General features: G+C 35.3%; 2 protein-coding genes across 6 annotated transcripts in view; one reads left to right on the plus strand and one right to left on the minus strand.

Moving 5' to 3' along the window:
- Positions 1-8,807, plus strand: part of LOC132708301 (ATPase family AAA domain-containing protein 2-like) — a 51,885-nt gene extending 43,078 nt beyond the window's left edge. For all 5 annotated transcript variants that reach the window (XM_060680553.1, XM_060680554.1, XM_060680555.1 and 2 more), the window contains 5 exons: positions 341-534; positions 1,729-1,922; positions 5,806-5,903; positions 5,970-6,148; positions 8,633-8,807. In XM_060680553.1, coding sequence (XP_060536536.1) covers positions 341-534; positions 1,729-1,922; positions 5,806-5,903; positions 5,970-6,148; positions 8,633-8,716 — 749 coding nt within the window. In that variant the 3' untranslated portion in view covers positions 8,717-8,807. The remainder of the gene's footprint in view (positions 1-340; positions 535-1,728; positions 1,923-5,805; positions 5,904-5,969; positions 6,149-8,632) is intronic.
- A 71-nt stretch (positions 8,808-8,878) lies between these two features.
- Positions 8,879-20,921, minus strand: LOC132700000 (protein prune homolog 2). Its single transcript, XM_060667039.1, has 6 exons — positions 20,492-20,921; positions 20,274-20,438; positions 20,034-20,216; positions 19,641-19,899; positions 13,574-13,786; positions 8,879-9,227 (listed from the first exon to the last, which is right to left on the minus strand). Exons 1-6 carry the CDS (start codon positions 20,787-20,789, stop codon positions 9,101-9,103), a joined length of 1,245 nt encoding a protein of 414 aa, XP_060523022.1. The 5' UTR covers positions 20,790-20,921; the 3' UTR covers positions 8,879-9,100.
- Positions 20,922-21,207: the final 286 nt, after the last annotated feature.

Genomic DNA, 21,207 nt, shown 5'->3' on the forward strand with positions numbered 1-21,207 from the left:
GCTGTGCTTTACTGCGCAAAGATATAACTCGAGATCACTCTTGTGGTGGGGAGTGAGATGTTTAAAAATAGCAAATTGAAAATATATACTTTTTACTCATAAAAGTATCATTTTTACCCCATTTGTGGGTAATATTGCTTTTCAAAAACGAATACAGTCACATCGACTCACTCAAACTATGAAGTAAGTATCAAGAGGCGCACAACCATTGTCACTAGCGTTTAATAACTAGTGGCGCCATCTTCGGGGCGAGGTCGGAAATTTTTCAAGTGACCCTCGTACTTATACGGTTGCATAGTTTATTAGAATATCGCTCAACAGTCTGGAACTCTTTTGCCAGATGCCAACTTGAATAATCGCGATAACGGTAGCGAAGAGCCCAGCGAGAGTGTGTCGCATTCGAAGGACCTCGCTCAGAAGACGTCGGAGCGTAGCAGGATCAGCCCGATAAGAAAGCGGAAGTTCAACTGGCAAAGGGGCTACTTGAAGAAGAGGAAGAAGACGAAAGTGGACTCCTCGCATCACAACAAATCGGTAAATTGTATTGCTATTTTTTTGCACGACAACATTATTAACCAAAAAAAAAAACGCTTTTTCTGAAATGTTTAAAAATCTTTCTGAGTGAGAAATTGCAATCTCCAATTATTTCTAAAAAAATTTGCTTGATTTTTCTTCTTCAACAATTGATTTGTTATAAAAAAAAAGTAATAGATCTAATATTTTGGACTTTAAAGATTTTTCGGTATCCTTAATAATAAATTAGCGTTTTAATTAAAATTTTAGATAATTAGAGGTTAACAGCAACCCGTAAAGTGGAAATTTTTGCAAATTCAATATTTTTTTGTTTGGCGTTGATACTTTAAAGTTGGAATAAAGATTTTGGGATGCGGTTTTCACTGGGTCGTTGGGTACTTATTTGATTATGTAATGGTATAAAAATAAATTAAAAAATATTTGAAAAGAATCTCATCATTTGATTTTTTTTTTGTAAAATTGCTTTTTTTGCGATGACGGAATAATACTACCCGGGAGGGGGGCAAGGTAAACAAATCTCAATCGCACCGTTCACAGCCTATAAACAGCTGTTTTTTACTACTCCAAGTTTATTAAAATAAGTTACACCTTTTTAGAGATATGGACATTTACTTTAGAACATATGTTTCCTCCTTCCCCGACTCATTTTACCAAATACATATGTATTTTTATTTCCAAGACCATCCGTCAATATTCTAAATTAAATAGAAATATTTGTTAAAATAAATTATATCAGCGGAAATTGCATTATCAATCAAAATCATTTAAATTGGGTACCTAGCCATAATTAGTTATCTAATTTTAAATTATCTAAAAAAAAATTTTTTTTAATTTATTTTTGAAAATTTTACTACCCAAAACTTAGACCTTTAGGACAAGTTTTCTTTATAAAAATCATCAAATCAAAAATCGCTCCCTTAACTATTGATAGTTAATTAGAAAACTGCCTGTATAACAGAAATATATAAAAAATATAAACACACAAAAGTTATTTTATTTTTTTAAAACGTTCCAAACCTACCCAGTTTTTGTTTGGCTCTGTACGCGATACTTGGAAGAGTAGAAAATTTAATTAAATTTAATTTAATTGTTTTTCTTTTTTGGTGGTCGGGACTGGCCTTGAAAAAAGTGACTTTTTTGCGTAGATACGTTTGTAAATCCTCGTATAAAATGGCTGTGTTGAACAATGTATAGACTTCGTCTAAAGAGAAGCACTCGAGCGATGAATCGAAGGAGAACGATCCGGATAGCAGCACGATGGACATCCGGAACCCGTCTCCCGAGACTCGGACGGAGGCCGCAGCTAACAGAACTGCCGAACTCACCACTGCCCTTACCATTAACTGTGATACTCAAAGGAGGTCGGACCTGCCGAGCCAATCGTCCCAGTAAGTGCCCAGTCACGTTGCTTCTAAAGTTTATGAAAGTTTAGGTAGTGCCGGTCCATAAACTCAAATTAGATCAATGTTTGACAAACAGAAAGATAAGTATTTATTTTTACATTTCTACAACTGTTTTATTTTATAGGTTGGTACAATTTTCGAATATGCAAAGAATAGTTTAAATTATTAATAATTTAGATTCAGATTCGTTGATTGGTGTCAGTATATAGAAGAACGAACCTTATAATTAAATGTCGTAGATTTTCAAAGAAACTGCGTCGATTGTTAATAAATCAAACTTGGTGACGTTTCGCCAATCATCTTGTTGACTCCTTTAGAGCGTAACTCAAACTGGTTCGGTTGCACTCTATAACTGCTTATATACGGTTTGAAGGGGGCGGAGCTTAATGAGGGACATTGAACTTATCACAAAATCAAATTGAACCCCCCCTCACCACCACCACCAGAAGCAGTTGTTTGCAAAGATCAGGTAAAGTCTATTCATAGATATAAGAAAGTGACTAACTGATACGAATTAAGGAAACACCCGGGCAAGCTGCAAGAATGAAATATGGCCGAACAGGTCAGTACTTTGCTTAGAATTTAATTATTTAGGGTTTTGCCAGGAAACTAAACAATATTTATTTATTTATGTATGTTTAAATTTAAAATCAAATTACAATAATAATAGGTGTGTGTACCACTGTCGCTATCATCGCCTGTTCTAATTATTATTTGTTCTATATTATTTGCAATATGGATATACGAATTGTGCTGCTTTTTTTCAATGTTTAACAGAATTTGCCCAACTTTATGGAGGTATGTTAAAAACTTCGGTTTCTCTAGGTGTGAGAACATTGGAGTTAACACGGGGAAAAACATTGTTACGACGAATGGCAGATTTCAGTTCATGTTCAATGAGATTAAGTATACAGTGTTCTTTTTGTAGGTTCAAGCTTTGTAGAATATCAATTAATTGCTTTTTGGTACAATCTTCGTCAAAATAAATGTCGTTATTATACGATTATGGATTGTTGCTTTTGTGTCACATTGTGATAACTTGCATTGTCCATTACAATGACGCTATTAAGAGGAATGAAGGAACTAGTTTGTTTTTAAACCAACTTTCAAATAAATCAGCGGTGGTGCCTTCATGGTAATCCAGAAAAGAATCTTTAATACTTTTCGCAGACAGAGAAAGTCCATTTGGAATCCAACCATCTTTAGAGCCAGCATGCAAAATAGTTATTCTTTTACCTCTTTTTGATGGCGCGTTTGTTTTACACTTATCAGTTGAGTCAACCCAACCGTTTTCCGGGGTATCATAAGTGTCTAACGAGGTTTCATCCAAGTAAATAATTGGCCTTTGTTGTTCTCTGTAAATCATCATTTTTTCTAAATATTCCAATCGCCATTTCCGAATTCTACAAGGTTCCATTAAAATTTGCCTTTTGTCAATTTTTTTAAATCTAAGACCCATGTGATGAATACACTTCCATAAGGTAGTTCTGCCACATTTAAAACCAGTTTCATCTTTTTCAAGCCTCCTAATTAATGAAAGTTAAAGAGTTCTTTTCATCAATTTCATTTAAGAAACAAGGAAGGAAAAAATATTTAATAATTATAATAAAAATACAGCTACAAAACATTGGTAAAAAAAAACAGCCCTCTATTGCTTAATTATTATCATGAAATCCCATCACATTCTAAGGAAATAGCGTTTTGTAACATTTTAAGATTTTCAAATTAAACGTTTTTATGGAAAACACTTTTCAAGTGATCCCACAGAAGGAAGTCGTTCGGCGAGAGGTCAGATGACCTATTGAAAAAATTTCCAATTACTCCCAGGAATTATGAGCCAGACAATCATCCATCTGGTATAGTTTGTTTATAGATATAAGAAAGTGACCAATTGCTTTTGAATGGGATTATCCAAGGGTGGTCATTAACATACAACGCAACAAGATTATTACCTAAAATTTCGGAATTGAAATTCAGGTAAAATTGTGGTCCGTAATAGAAAATAATTTTATACCTGCCTGTGTTTAATATTCTTTGGTTAAGTTTACTAGAAAATCATTCTTATTTCGTGTGTAATGCAGCGTGTGTTGAACCGTGTGCGAATTATGCAAAATATGTGCGAGTCTAGTGTATCTCAGGAGATGCTCCCGCCCAAATGCAGAAAACACTATTCTATTGAGACTAAGGAAGTCATAAACATATTTTATTTCACTCTCATTTAGCGTGATGCCAGCAAGCAAGCATCTTTAGAAGAAACGACCACATTGACGAAAATTCCAACATCAACTGTATAGAAAATTGTGAATAATCCCATTTCAGCGAGGAAAAAAAGAAGCGATGCTGACATTTTCTCGAGTGTAGATGAAAGTGATCAAGATATAATACGGCGTAAAATTTACCTGTAATACGAGGAACAAAGCGTGTCTACAATAGATATTTTAATTGGCGACTTGAAAAAGATGAAACCGATGTTACATGTGGCCGAACTACCTTATGGAAGTGTATTCAACACATGGGTTTTAGATTTAAAAAAATTGACAAAAGGCAAGTTTTAATGGAATCTTTCAGAATTCGGAAATGGCGACTGGAATATCTAGAAAAAATTAGGATTTACAGAGAACAACAAAGGCCAATTATTTACTTGGATCAAACCTGGTTCGACACTTATGATAGCCCGGAAAAGGATTGGGTTGTTCACTCAACTGATAAGTATAGAACAAACGCGTCATCAAAAAGAGGTAAAACAATAACTATTTTGCATGCTGGCTCTAAAGACGGTTGGATTCCAAATAGACTTTCTCTGTCTGCGAAAAATATTAAAGGTTCTTCTCTAGATTACCATGAAGACACCACCGCTGATTTATTTGAAAGTCGGTTTAAAAACAAACTAAATCCAAACATTACTCCTAATAGCGTAATTGTAGTGGACAATGCAAGTTATCACAGCAAACCGTTGACTAAAACCCCTTCCTCAACAATCCAAAACTACATGTATAATAACGACATTTATTTTAACGAAGATTATACCAAAAAACAATTAATTGAGGTTCTACAAAGCTTGAACCTACAAAAGGAATACATCTGTGATAATTATGCAAAAAATCTAGGGCATACAGTTTTCCACCTTACCGCTGTATATTTAATCCCATTGAGCATGTTTGGCACCAACTGAAATTTGCCATTCGTCGTAACAATGTTTTCTCTGTGTTAACTCCACAAAGTTGGGCAAATTCTGCTAAATATATAGAAAAAGCAGAAGAATCGTATGTCCATATTGCAAATAATATAGAACAAATAATAATTAGAACCGGCGATGATAGCGATAGTGATGCTGATATATTATGTGAATAATTTTAAGTAATTTAAGTAGATGATAAAAATAATTTGTAATTTTATTTTAGATTTAAACATAAATACATACATAAATAAATATATATTGTTTAGTATCTTTCCTAACAAAACCCCAAATAATTAAATTCTAAGCAAAGTTAAGTACCTGTTACAGCTTGCCCGGGTCTTTCATTAATTCGTATCAGTTAGTCACTTTCTTCTATCTATGAACAGACTTTACCATTGTGTGGGTGCCTCGCTACTCTTGTAAGTGTCCTTACTGTCGACTAACTATACCAATATTTAATATTTTGGAAAACCAATGTTTGTCATATTAGGGTAAGGTCTTCATCTGTCTATTTCATTATGTCTTAATTTTAATTTTGTTTTATTTTATTTTGTTGTTTACTATTTTTTTTGTGTGAATCCTGTTTTATATTGGGCGGTTGGCCTGTTGATAAGTAAGTAAATAAATAAATAAAAATACTATGTGCACGGAGACTTTTTTGACCGACTGTAACCATTTTAACTTCCGCAGTTCTCCGAAAAGGAGGTTGGCGGACTTGATGAGTCCATCCGAACTGCTAGATAGCCCTCTGTATTTCGATGACGTCGAGCAGGCCCTCAACGAAAGCGGTTGGTATTTTCTGCGGCCGGGTGATTTTTTAAAAATTAAATCCCCCACGCGTTCGCGTGTTACAGTGCTGGAAACGTCGGCAAAACCGGTCGAGTGTTCTCAAATTGAGTTGGAGAAACTTCTAGAGCAAACCGTTAAGTGCACCGACGGATTCACGCTTTCCATGCTGCTCGATCTTTATAATCAGTTCAACGCGATCGTGAAGAAGTTTTCGAAGAGTTACGTCCGGTCGGGGTTGCCCAGGGTAAGTGGACGTGACGGTAGATTTTATTGTTCATTTTTAATTTTTATAGAAGGTAATTTTGACACTCATCTACGGGCTTAATTTTGAAAGATAGAAAAAACCGTGTAAATAGAAAAGTTTGGAGATTTTTGCTCTATTATCATATGTCAGAAGAGGCAAACGACGATAGCAAACTGTCAAAATGTCAAAGTTTCCGTCAAGCTCCGAAGAAGCCAACAGGATGATTGGGGAAACGTCAGTAGAAATTTTGCAAGAAGTAGCAACATAATTTTTTAAAAAATGGAATGTCCTGTATATTTTGACAAACTAATAAAATTAAAGATCCGCAGCGTAAGTTAAATAAATAACTGAAGATATTTCAAATGGATTATACCGAGGAATAATAAAATTATATTATTCAAACGGACATAATGTTGCAAGGGTTAAAATAGAATATCGACTAATATATCAATAAATACAATTGAAAATGTAGTTAAACGATCTGAGGGGCGAAATAGTGTCACACGGAAGACCAGGACAATATTTTTTATAAATCTTGTGGTTTCCTCGTGCCTCGGTTTTTGTTGACTCGAACTGGCTAACGTTTCGCCAATCGTCCTGTTGGCTTCTTCAGAGGTTGACTGAAACTGGCTCGCATTTTATTCTGTACCTGCTTATATATTGTTTGAGGGGGGCGGAGCTAAATGACGGACATAAACACCGTCTCGGATGACTGATTCCCATATTCGTGACAGGTAGAGACCTGAATCGCGGTTGAGATTCTTGAGTTGCTTATAGATTTCTATAGACTGTGGGATTTTTTGCTGGTAGAAGAATTGATTACACGCAAGAATTTTAGTTTTATAATAAATAAAATGTTATGTCCGGTTTCGTGATTGTGTTCGGCAACTGCTCAACAGATTTTTTCACGGAGTCTGATAGAGAAGAAGCCTTAATAACAGATTTAAGGTTGCCATCCATAGATGACGTAGGATCTTTTTTAAGTTGACGATATGATCCGTCTGTAAGAATATCTTGAATCTTTTCCCGATATTCTTTGTGCCCATGACCATCGTAGTATTTCCTTTATCTGCTTTTGGGATTAAGATGTCAGGATTAGATTTAAGGACTTTTGCGGTTTCAAATCGAATTTCATTGGCTGTTTGAGATGGTAGTTTGATTAGGATTCGACATTTAAAATGATTTCCTCTTTTGGGAGAATACTGGTATGATGAATCTTTTCTCGAAGTAAACTAGAACTAAATTTTCGAAGAATTTTATAAGTGGACCAGGTTTTGGTATGATGGGATATTTTAAGAAAATTGGAAGTGACGTTATGGTCTCTACAATGTAACAAATAGGTCAGTTAATAGAGTAATCTTACCAGTATCATTCCTGTCAATAAAGGTTTGTTAATTTTTCAAAGAAACTTCCACAGGCTACTGTAATACTTTTTAGAAAACTTCTGGATTCCTTCTGCGTCTGTTTTTGCTGACTCTCGGATTTTTCGTTAGTAGAAGAACTGATTATATGCAAGAATTTTAGTTTTATCAAATGAAATTTTATGTCTGGTTTCGTGATTGTGTTCAGCAACTGCTGATGGGTTTATTTGTCTTAGTCTTCGCAACGAAAGGTCAAAGCAGAAAATGTTACTCTTACTGTAAGCCCCAGTGTTATAAATTTGATAAAAAATGTAATTAATAGCATACCAATTGAGAGCTGGTAAAATTCAGTACAGCACATTACAAAAATTGAGGACTCCTACATTTCTATACAAAACAACATAAATACTATTATAATTAATCTCAATGACTACTCTGATAGTGAGAAGCCATTGTTTTTTCTTAGTTCAATTTAATAAGATTATACTCACCTAAATAAAGAAAAAAATGTTTGAGAGTCCGTACTAATGTTCTATCCTTTACTACCTACCGAGTTTGATTGCCGTCGGCAGGTAACTTCCATAATTGCGGGCAAAAGCCAGCACGATGAAGATTGAGACCGACTATACGTTATTGGTGGTTGGGCTTTCCCATTAACAATAGGTACAAAGGTTTGCATATGTATCTGTATAAAATAACATTAGCAATAAACAACATCGCAAATAGTAAATCGGTGCGAATGCTGCTTTTTTGGGTTTCCTTTTTTATTCGATTGACAATCGTTTTTTTTTTTTCAACTTTCCATTAATCGTTCTGAGGGTAAGCAGCCAAAAATATAGTCGTAACAAAGGTCGTAGTTACTTTTTGGCGAAGGGTCCCTCGAAAGCCGAAACGATATGCTCCGAGGCACACTATACAAACTTATATAAAGTATATTAGTTGGTTGGTCACTATATCGAAGTTTCATTTAACTCACCAGTAGCTGCGAAATGGACAAGACTACCAAATTTCATGATTTTTAAATTAGTAGTGTTTTTCAACTGTCAAAACAAAATACAGTGTCCAAGAAAAACCTAGTTTCTAGGATTTATGAAATTTACGATTAACTGTTTTTTTTTTTAAGGAACTAATGAAGGAGTTGTTAAGATTTAAGAAGTCGTCGGAGAGCGAAACCAGTTGCAGGTCCAGATCTTCGGTAGACCCGTGATCGTCTTCACTGCCAGAATCCATATTCCTTTTAGTGATATTTTTTATGTCAGTATTTATTATTTTTTTTGTGGTACTTAAAATATATGTTCCAAAAGGTTGTGGTGTCATTACTTGCGCGTTCCGCGTTGGGATAAAGAAACCAAGAAAACTACTTTGCAAAGTGAATGTATTTACAAAAAATTGGATAAAAAAAATAGGAATGCAAATCACCATTAAATAAATAACAATAAATTAATAGGAATGAGAACTACCCATCACTAGGAAACAATTCGTTGTCGTAAACACTTGTACTAGGCCGAATTATGTTTTAGTTATTATTTTTTAAGTACTCTTAATTAACTCTAACTGGGTACCGCCTTCTACTAATACTTCGCGATTCAAATTAGCTCGTGCAATGTAGACTATCGTAGGCCCTAACCTTTTCCGGAATGGCGGCCGCTTCTAAAGGCACTCGGGCTAAGAGTTCCCTGAGGTTCGCTATGAAGGAGACTTTTCTATAGAACTTCGAGCTGAAAAAAAATGGGAAACTTTAATTCGGATCCGGTATGGTAAGTAATGGAAACTGGAAAAACAAAACCAGTGAGATTAAACATTCTGGAAATTCAGAATATGGACCGTTTATCTTGAAAGTGGTGCAATTCCATATCCTCTATTTTCGAGAAAATTAAAGGTTACCAATATCTTTTAATTAAAAAATTTAGGCAATGTTCCTATTGTTTTATAAATATTTAATTTCATTATATACATTTCTTTTAGGCGAATTAGACTACAATAATACATATTTAGGGGCCTTAAAGGGACTTGCACCAATTTCAAAATTAGACAACTTTAAAAATTCTTTAATTTCAATTTTGAAAAATCAATCACTTAAAATATGTCTCATTTTGATCCAACTTTGTTTACAAATACTCGAGACAAAAAATTAATTTCACACTAAGTATATTGTCAAATTTACAAGATACTGATAGTATTTACAATAATAATAATTTATTGACGTTAACAACCCTACGGTGTTACACAGGTCAGCAAAAACATTGAGCAAAAGCTACATATACGAGGGCAGCGCCGAAATTTCCCGGCCTGAATATGAAACAAAGTAGAGTAACAATTTTTTGCTACTTTCCAATATAATCCCTCTTAACTTCAATACACTTATTACATCGCTTTATTAACAACTCAATCCATTTAAACAAATATTTTTAACTCAACTTCGTCGTTAAACCGCCGTCCAAGTAAGTCCTTTTTCAAATATCCAAACAAATAATAGTCGCTGGGGGCAATATCTGGACTATAGGGAGGATGATCTATCTATTTTAACCCACGCTCTAAAATGACAGCTCTTGCAACACCAGCAGTATGGACAGGTGCATTATCGTGCAAAAGACGCACGCCTCTGGTCAGTTTTCCTCGACGTTTTACACGTATGCAGTCTCGCAATTTATGTAATAATGTTGCGTAATATTTACCATTAACTGTGGTATTAGTTTCTTTAAAATCTATCAAAAGAATTCCTTCACAATCCCAAAAGGTCGTGGCCATCACCTTTTTTGTTGACTGGCAGACTCTGAATTTTCTTGGAGGTGCTTCATTGATTTTTTTTTTTCGATAGAGGGGTCATAATAGAGAACCATAGTTTCATCTACCGTCGCAATAGTTTCTATCACAGGCTTCGGTTCCGACCCACAGAGTTCCAAAAAAGACCGCGCGCACTAGACACGGCGTTGTTTTTGAATAGCCGAAAAGTCCTCTACTGGTCGATCAGTTCTTGAATCATCTTCAAGGGACTCCTGCCCCATTCGAAAACGTTTTGAACGTTCTTTCACTACAGAATACGAAGGAGAACTTTGGCCGTACACACCATCCAGCCTTTCTTTAATAATTTTAGATGCTAAACGTTCTTTTGTCAAAAACTGTATGGTTGCTCTATACTCAATTTGCGTTATTTGCGACATTTTTTCAGACACGTCTTGTTTAAAATGCTGTCAATAAAAACTATTTGACGCAAGACTTTTTTTCGCAGCCTACTAAGATATATATTTAAAAGAAGACAAAGTTTTATCGTGATACTGAAGTTGCGTCTATGTCAGGCCGGGAAATTTTGGCGCTAACCTCGTACACCGTCAAACAGAGACATCGTATAAATTATGGACAGATAAATGGCGAAGCCCGTGATGTCGACAGAAACGTCACTAACGATTGGCTGGAGAAGACGTGGTCAGAACTAGCAGAAAAGAAAAGATGAAGAAGTTGATCTGGGACCACCAGCAACAAGCCCGATCTTCAGGTAAGCTGCTAGAGAAACTTTTTTTTTGTATCATGGGGAAGATGCCCCTCTCGAAAAAATGGTGAAAATGCAAGCCAAAGTACGAGATGCGTATTGGCATACTAAAAGATTATTACCGATTATTTGAAACTTTAAATGTAGTTATAATAAAATGTTTCTAAGTAGATGTTAAAATATGTACATAAAATAATTACATATTACAAAACACATATGCACATTGTTATTTTTTAAGTGCCTATCATTCTTTGTAACGAAAACTCTTTATAACGGAAAAAAAGCAACTGTATAAGTTAATTAAATACAAGTTTCTTGGTCGTCCACATAATTTTGTTTCTGAAGGATCTTATTGGGGCAGATTTGAAAAAATCTGTGGCTCCGTTATGAGAGAGAGAATTTAAATAAAAATGACTATATATATTGGTAAAGTATCACTCTGCCAAAAAAGAACGGCAAATGTATTTCGTAGCGTTTATTAAACATAAAGATCAAAATATGTGTCTAGTTTCTTTTTTAAAAAAGAAATTGGGTTTTAAATTTTTGTTCCTTGACAAAGAAGACCAATCCCGCATACCTATTAACTTTCAAATTTCATTTTAGTAAATTTAACCTGGGTTAAGTACTATTACCAAAGTTTTGAAGTTGTTCGTTTTTTTTTTTACTTTTACGAGGTCTGTCAATTATATTCCCGGAAAAGTGCCCGGACGGTGCGGAATATACATAAATTCTTAAAATTAAGTTATAATCCTTCGCAGTAGTTTCCCTCTAGCTCGATGCACCGGCGCCACCGTTGGATCCACCATTGGAAGCACCCCCTGAAGCCCCACGAAGATAGGTCCCTCAGCACCCGTGTCGTGACACGTTGCACCTCCTCGACGCCGTCGTATCGGTTGCCCTTGAGGTAGGACTTCAATTGTGGAAAGAGATGAAAGTCGCAGGGGGCCAGGTCCGGGCTGTAGGGGGGGTGCGGAAGCGTTGGAATGCCGTTTTTGGTCAAAAAATTGCGAACTGCGAATGAGGAGTGGGCTGGAGCGTTGTCGTGATGCAGCACCCATCCACGTTCGGCCAATTCCGGCCGTGCACGAAACACACGGGCCTTCAGACGTTTCAAAACTTCAATGTAGAACTTCCCATTGACTGTCTGACCTGCTGGAACGTATTCGTGGTGTACAACTCCATTAATATCGAAGAATGCGATGAGCAAAGAATTCACTTTTGATTTCGACATTCTGGCTTTTGTGGGGCGCTTCCCCCCCTTTTCCACCCACTGCATGCTCTGTCGTTTGGTCTCAGGGTCATACTGGAACACCCAAGACTCGTCTCCGGTAATAACATTTGACATCCAGTCTTCTCCTTCCTCCTCAATTCGAGAAATCATGTCTTCACAGATGGATAAACGAAGCTCTTTCTGCTCAACTGTGAGCACTTTGGGAACCATTTTCGCGCACAACTTGCGCATCCCTAAATCCTCGTGTAGCATCTGTCGAATGGTTTCCTTGTTGATACCCAACTCTGAGGCTTACCCGACGGTCTCCGAGCACACGCACGCGCAGGCGATCGACGTGAATCGTCCTCCACCGACTCCCTGCCTTCCCTGAACCGCTTAGCCCACTCGTAGACAGCTGTTTTTTCAGGCAATCATCCTTGTACACGTCGGTTAACTGTTTCATAATTTCCGCGGAACTAACACCACGTTTGACCAAAAATTTGATCACTACTCTTTGTTCAGTTTTTTTAGCACACATTTTCGCGACAAGGGGTCCGATGATCAAAGTACTGTAACACACGAACTGAACAACCGATCGAGACGAAACTTGCACAGACTGACGCAGAAATGAATCCTCTTTCGAATGACACAACGCGAACGCCGTAGCATAACGAGAGTCGCAGTGTTGCCACTTTTCCGGGAATCTAATTGACAGACCTCGTATGTTGGCCAATACGACGATTTGAATTGTTTATTTTGTGTTTGATATTTCAAACTTACATAGTTTAACTACTTGATCCTTTTTTAAATGCCTGCCCGAGACCATTTTAAATTGTATGTTTTTAAATTAATGTTAAGATTATAAGGATAATATAAAGTCAAAGATTTTAATTGCAATATGTAACTACATCTCATATATTAAAATAATAAGTTATTTACACTTGTTCAAGACTGCCTCAGGCTGTTAATAGTTTTATAAAATTTATTTAAGCAATAGTGAGTCTACGAAGTTAGGGGCAATACACAATTACAATATATATATATATATATATATATATATATATATATATATATATATATATATATATATATATATATATATATATATATATATATATATATATATATATATATGTCTTAAATAAAGTGTTGATCACATTCTAAGTTACATTGTTTTCTTGTTATCATGGTATTTCAAAAAACACATTTGTTCCGCTCTAACCTAAAATTGTATTTAAAGTCTCTTCAATAGTGTGGAGATTGTTTTTTTTTTTAATTTGTAAATTTAAAGCCTAGAGACCAGTGAAAGATCACTGCCTATAGGTAATTTATAAAAAAATAAATTGGGTACGCGCGAAAACTATTACCTGATAAAAGGTTTCGACATGTAGAGGATCGTTTTGATCCACAACGTCGGATGCACGATGTACAGGTGACTTAGGTTCTTCCTAAGTCGTCTACCGACCATTTGGTAACATCTTTTCAACCACGAGAACGAAGGTAGTTTGGTACTAGCACCGTGCAGGTACACCAATACGTAATCGTCAGTGACCAAACGTTCCAGAGTCCACAGCACATATCTGCACAACAAATTCGATGTAATTTTACAAACATTTAAGGTCGAGTTGTTTATTAGTATTATGATTAAAACTAATAAGGTCCACTAAAATGCCTTAGTTGGGACTATAGGATGTAACGCCTCTTTAAAATCTGTAGTTTGTGCTTTTAGGAATTTCGACTTACCGGGGCAAACTTATTGCTTAAGCCATATTATCCCAAGCATAAAAAATACTTTTTTGCTCTGAAATTATTTATTTTACTGCACTTAAGAATACATTACATGTGTCCAAAAAAAATAGAAACTCGAAACTCTGGTGCGTAAACGAACTACTGGGAAAAAACATTAAATATTTTTTGGGGGCACATAAGATGTAACATAATTTACACATAAATTCGACAGAAAACAACTGTTTTCCAAATAGAACCTGATTTGATACAAAAAAACGCATATTTTATGGTGCGTGAGCGCACCACTGGTAACACTCGGTTTCATTTTTGGTCATATTTTACAAAGCATGGAGTATGAAAATGCACATTACACTTATTGCAAACGTAAATTGTGTGGCTGTGGCAGATTCTGCATCTCCTTCGGGCTTTATTAGCATGAACAATCATGAGGTGAGCTTGACTATCATACCGCACTTCATCTATGGCAGGTGCAAGATTTCTTTGAGTAATTGTTTTATCAGTTTTTAAAAGTCGCAAAGCAATGTAAGGTTTAAAATCTACCTGAGATATCTTTTGTTCGTTGACAACATTATACAATTTCCATGAATTCGCTAGTAAACTATCGAGTGAGTTACAAAATAAAGGCCACCACCATTTTTTTCCAAATACCTGTAATTAACAATTCCGTTGTCATGTAAATCTACCATACCCATATATCTATTGTATTTGGCAATTACATAAGGTTGGGGTATATTTACATCTTTCCGTTATTTTCTATTATAGCGTTTTACATTTTGGACAAGATCTACACTAGAAACATTGCTTGCCACAGTTACAACTGAATTGTCGTGCCCACGGACAATAGAAATTTTTGATCCAGATTCATATGCTGAAAGATTGGATGCGAGGTTTTTTTTTGCAAATGATTTACAATTTGTCCTATTTTCCCGGATAGTACCGATGGCAAAATAACCATTACTTTTTAAATGTACAAATAGTTTTAATGGTGAAAAAAAATGTCAAAAAATTTGGTGATTTAGTGGCTTATCTAGAACAGAAAGTAGACTCGTGACAACGTCACCGACAAGACCGAGGTCAGAATGAGGTTTACTTTGAGCACCAACATATGGAAGTGAATAAAAGAAGTGCCCATCAGACGAGCAAAGGCACCAAAGCTTGAAACCAAAACGAACTGGATTAAGTAAGTAAGGTACCATTTGTTCATCTATGGATAAGTTGAACGAAAATATGCCAAACTGAAGATTTTTTTTATTCATTACATCAAAGAAGGGTCTAACTTTTGCAAATGTATCATTTTTATCCAACAGATTATTGTCAGATAAGTGCGCTCCTGCATAGCCGCCTCTAATTCTTTTTGAGTCAAATACCATATTTTACGAACTGTAACGTTCACCGCACAAGGCACAAACTAATACTAAAGAACATTCTCTGATCTGATTCAATTTATTAACTGGGACAAAATGGCTTAAAATGAGAACTACAGTGGAGTCGCGATTTAGTGAACTTCGCTTGGAGTAAACGACCCCATAGAGTGAACACACAAGTGGTATCATTGTGCTTCGCGATACGGTTGTCGATTATCATTTGTGTGTATTTTACATGCGGTCAGGATCAGTGCGGAGTAGTACCTTTAAATGTGACGAAGTGTTTGAATTTAAAACACAAAGGTGAACTCTCAGAACCCCTGAGTAAAGGTGATTGTGTGACTCTGCTTGCTAAGAAATATGGTATAGCCAAGTCAACCGTATGTGTAATAAAAAAGACAAGGGAGCCATTACCAAAGAGATTATTCAAACGTGGAAAGAGATTTATACGAATATTTTCTAAACTTGAGAGAAAGCAATATACTGGTTGGTGGGCTGATGCTTCAGGAAAAGGAGAAAGGTTTTGCAAAAAGCAATTGATGTAGATTCTTCATTTAATGGTTGGCTAAACATACGACTACTCCAAATAAGTGGACAGAAACTGTCATCCCAGCCCGAAGTAGTCGATCCGTTTAAAGAAGCTTTGAGCAGCACTATTAAAACGCTGGATCAGACGTCAGAACAGATTTATAATGCCGATGAAACCGGCCTTCATTGGAAGTTGTTGTTATGGTCTGTTCATAGATAAAAGAAAGTGACCAGTTGCTTTTGAATGGGATTATCCAAGGGTGGTCATTGACATACAATTAACAAGATTATTACCTAAAGTTTCGGAATTTAAATTCAGGTAAAATTGTGGTCCTTAAAAGAAAATAATTTTATACCTACCTGGTATACTACTTAGTTTAAGTTTATTAGTAATCATTCTTATTTCGTGTGTAATACAGCGTGTGTTGAATCGTGTGCGAATTATGCAAAATATGTGGGAGTCTAGTGTATCTCAGGAGATGCTCATTGCACGTGGTGCCAGCAAGCAAGCATATTTAGAAGAAACGGCCACATTGACGAAAATTCCAACATCAACTGTATGCAAAATTGTGAATAATCCCATTTCAGCGAGGAAAAAAATAAGCGATGCTGACATTTTCTCGAGTGTAGATAATAGTGATCAAGATATAATACGGTGTAAAATTTTAGGAGGCTTAAAAGGATGAAACCGGTGTTAAATGTGGCAGAACTACCTTATGGAAGTGTATTCAACACATGGGTTTTAGATTTAAAAACATTGACAAAAGGCAAGTTTTAATGGAATCTTAAAATTCGGAAATGGCGCCTTGAATATCTAGAAAAAATTAGAATTTACAGAGAACAACAAAGGCCAATTATTTATTTGGATGAAACCTGGTTTGACACTTATGATATCCCGGAAAAGGGTTGGGTTGACTCAACTGATAAGTGTAAAACAAACGCGCCATCAAAAAGAGGTAAAAGAATGCATGCATGGCTCTAAAGATAGTTGGATTCCAAATGGACTGTGTCTGTCTGTGAAAAATATTAAAAATTCTTCTCTGGATTACCATGAAGATGCCACCGCTGACTTATTTGAAAGTTGGTTTAAAAACACACTAGTTCCAAACATTCCTCCTAATCGCGTAATTGTAATGGACAATGCAAGTTATCACAGTAGACAGTTGACTAAAACCCCTTCCTCATGTGACACAAAAGCAACAATCCAAAACTACATGTATAATAACGACATTTATTTTTACGAAGATTATACCAAAAAGCGATTAATTGAGGTTCTACAAAGCTTGAACCTACAAAAGGAATACGTCTGTGATAATTATGCAAAGAATCTAGGGCATACAGTTTTAAGGCTGAACCCTGAAATCGTCGTAACAATATTTTTCCCCGTGTTAACTCCAATGTCCTCAAAATTATAGAAACCGAAGTTTTTAACATCCCTCCTCAAATTTGGGCAAATTCTGTTAAACATATACAAAAAGCAGAACAATTCGTATATCCATATTGCAAATAATATAGAACAAATTATAATTAGAACAGGCGATGATAGCGATAGTGATACTGATATATTATGTGAATAATTTTAAGTAATTTAATTAAGTAATAAAAAGAATTTGTAATTTTATTTTAGATTTAAACATAAATAAATACATATTGATTAGTATCTTTCCTAACAAAACCGCAAATAATTAAATTCTAAGTAATGTACGGACCTGTTCGGCCATATTTCATTCTTGCAGCTTGCCCGGGTCTTTCCTTAATTCGTATCAGTTAGTCACTTTCTCATATCTATGAACAGACTTTACCCAGTAAGACTTATGTATCAAAAACACAAAAAACTCATCACAAAATCCACGCGCCTTTCGAAATTTATAACAGTAAGTATATAACAGTAATATGTAATACAATTTTCATTTTTAGGTGAAGGCGTTTTTACTGAGTCGCAACTTACCCGTTAAGGTATTATTGTTGTTGGATCATCCACCTGAAGCCGACTTAAAAAGTCCTGATGGTCTAATTACTGTAATGTTTATGCCACCCGATGTGACACCTTTAAGAATGTTATCAGAATTACCAAGTTATTTCATCGCAAAAACCTACCAAGTCGCCTACCTACCTAAGCGCAATGTTGCAAATATACACTTTAAGGGATGCAGTCTCAGATTTAGCTTTGGCCTGATATGTGAGAAAACCAATTGTTATAGAGGAGAAATAGTAGCAAACTATTTTAACAATCTATTTGGATGATGAAGAGGATAATGTCCCCTAAAGTGTTTTAAGAGCACGATTACTCAATGAGAAGCACACAATGCCAACCAGAATGTTATAGACGTCTTACAAAAATGGGAGAAAAAGGTCAAGTTACAGTGAGAGACAGTACTTTAAATATGATATTTCTTCTAAACAACCGAAGAGTGCTAATTATTAAACCTAAAGTACGGACAAAAAAAAGTAAGTAGCGAGTTTTTAAATGTTCATTTGCCAACTTGGTTGACAAATAATTTTCTTCATCAATTATTGTTAATGTTTTAAGTTTTCGCGACGAAAACCCCCAAAAAAAGGTCGAGATACGGAGAGATTCGAGTTACAGAGGTTTACGTTAATTTTGAATTTTGTATATTACGGGTTAAATGTGAAATAAACGACATTAACGAATGGAATAAAGATGAACCAACAAATTTAAATCAGTTAGAGAATTAAATAACCGTTGATTCTGATTGGGAAAAAGATGACTAACTAACTAACCCTTAGTATGCATTTAAATATAATAGTACTTTTTGTTGTTTGCTACTTTTTGCAGATTATATATGTATTATTTCTTTGATTGTGTCCTTAATCTCAGACCTGGAATAGCAAAATTGCTTTGCCAAAATAAGTTCACTAAATCGCGATTTCGCTGTACTTTCGAGAGAATCACAAAGGGACAGCCGTCAATGTTGCCAAGTTTTATGATTTTTTATAAATCAACTTTTGCTGTTTGTTGTTAGTCAACTGAATATTTGATATTTACATTGGAAGAGAAAACATAATTATCATAACCGGTGTTGCGCAAACTTATTTTATTTAAAAAAATGAAAAATCTTTTTTTTAACATGGTTTTTTTCCTGTAGCTATTACAAAATATTTTAGAGCCACTTTAAAGAATATAGTACACATTTTAAGTATTCGTCAGAACGCCCTGGTAGTTTTACATTAAAACGGCGTATCCAAATAAATCTGCGTGTTGAGCAATTTGTAAAATCTCAACGGATAGTTCAAAGAATTAAAGCACACCATGATGTTTGTGATAATAAGCAACAAGAAACTAACACAGGTAGTAAATATTCATAAAAACCCTTTCAAAAGAATTAAAGTATTTATTATTCAAAAAATGTCGAAATTTAAATTCATGCATATTTTATTTATGCTGATGAAGGAAAAGGAAACTACTGAAAATCGGGCTAATCTAGGTAGTTTCCTAAGGCGAACATCAACAGATGAAAAAGAAAAGATCAACAAATAAATAGAAAAAGGCAATTTCTGCTACTTATTGGAGCTTTCGATGCATTGAAACCTCTGAAGTAAAAAAAACACTATTCACTTCTTAAACGCTATCAACAAGTCTTATTTTTTTAAAGAGTTGTGTTTTACTTTCTATTAGTGATTTTGATTTAAAACATCATTCTAAATCACTTGATTAAAATCAGTGAAAAGGACCTTGCTAATCGCCAAAATCAAATTTTTCATTAAATTCAATGAGACACTGCGGAAGAATTAGTTTATAAAAAGGCTTAAAATTACCAGGTTTCATACTCACAGGAACAAATTATCCATAACATAATCGTAATCGATCCTTGATTTGTCTGGTAAGTGACAGGATGCAAACAACACTATCGCCGTGTGGCCTCCGGCCCTAAGATACCCGCCGTGAGACAGGACGCGTTTGTATGGCTCAATGACTCGCATGTCTATGGTACGATGTTCCCCACCCGGTAGGATCATCCTCTGCCAATTTCGAGCGTGTCTTCTTTCTTCCGCCGCACTCAGTGGCTCTATTGGTTCAGACGTGTTGTTATCTGGAATATAGAAGCACAAGCAAATATCAAATGCGTGCAATTTCATTGAAAAAAATATTGCCCTCGAAAGTCCTATCTGACTGGGTGTTCTGAGTATTAATTAAATAATTTTTTATTTATTTTATTTGTATTACCTTCATCGGTTTCGACCTTAGTTCTGGCTTCACGCTCATCTAAGATATCTGATTTAAGGCTCTCTTCACCTGAATTGCTATCGAGCGACGACAGGTCACTATCATCGCTTTGTTGAGTCTCGGGCACTTTAATTCTTCTGAGTTTGTTACTTCGCGCATTGTGAGACAGAAAATTTAAATTTCCTGAAAAATATAAGCAATGGCGTTTCCTTTTCTTTTGGAACAAGATGGATTCATTACCTTCCTTTTCATTCATAGTCAAGGAAACATTTTGAAGATTGGAACTTAAGTGAGCTTCATAAATCGATTTATCATTCTCCGTGTCGCTAGGAGGATCGTGGGACGCTTCCACTGGCAACTCGTACATTAGCAACTTTTTTAAATCAGAAGGACTTCTGGGAAACTCTTAAAATTAAACCAATAGATTTACTTTTACACAAATCCCGAAAAAGGTTTACCAGGTAACTTCTCGTTGTATTCTAAAATCGGCATATTTAACTGCCTTTCTAGCGAATCGACGGAAACTACTATGTTGTTCTCCAATGGGCTGCTGTGCGCTGGCGGTTTGAATTTCGTATCTTTGTATTTCGATTTTGCTTTTTCTGGAATTAAATCGGGAAACACGGGAGAATACATCAAAGGATGTGAAATAGTGGCGTCTTCTTTTAATCGCAGGTCTTTCGGAATGTTCGAGTTAAGGGTATTTTCTTCTGAATATGAGTCTGCAGTACTTGTGGTATTTTGCTGTTTTTCCATAATTGTTATTTTATACGATTAAATATCTGAAAATGAGATTCGCGAATTCCTCCGACAAAAAAAATTATTCGAGCATTGTGTTGCAGATTCAGGTTTCTTGTTTAAAAAATGTAAACAAAGTGCGATGGTGACGTTGACCCATAGAACCACAGAATACGAAAAATATACATAATATTTTTGTGACTCGCATCTTCTTTTTTCTAAAACCATACTGCTAAGATCATTCGCTTCTATAAATATACATTCCTTTTTTTCGTGTTTCTTTGTTTTACACTAAACTGGACACATCGGCATATCAACTACGTCGGTAAAGGATTATCGACAATAAAAAGGAATTGTTTGTTATTCTGAGATATTAAACTCGATTTCCCACCGGGACTCTTCCCCTTCCATTTTCTCGTTGAATTCAACAATTCAA

The sequence above is a fragment of the Cylas formicarius genome, unplaced genomic scaffold (genome assembly GCF_029955315.1).
Source record: "Cylas formicarius isolate icCylForm1 unplaced genomic scaffold, icCylForm1.1 PGA_scaffold_10__41_contigs__length_53128322, whole genome shotgun sequence".
In the NCBI taxonomy this organism is placed as follows: Eukaryota; Metazoa; Arthropoda; class Insecta; order Coleoptera; family Brentidae; genus Cylas; species Cylas formicarius.

Excerpts from the sequence above, each read along its gene's own strand:
- LOC132700000 (XM_060667039.1), bottom strand. The coding sequence starts at position 20,789 with ATGGAAAAACAGCAAAATACCACAAGTACTGCAGACTCATATTCAGAA. Across the intron at positions 19,900-20,033 it reads TAAGGTCGAAACCGATGAAG|ATAACAACACGTCTGAACCA; the intron begins GTAATACAAATA and ends TCTATATTCCAG. Across the intron at positions 13,787-19,640 it reads GTTATGGATAATTTGTTCCT|ATATGTGCTGTGGACTCTGG; the intron begins GTGAGTATGAAA and ends TTTGTTGTGCAG.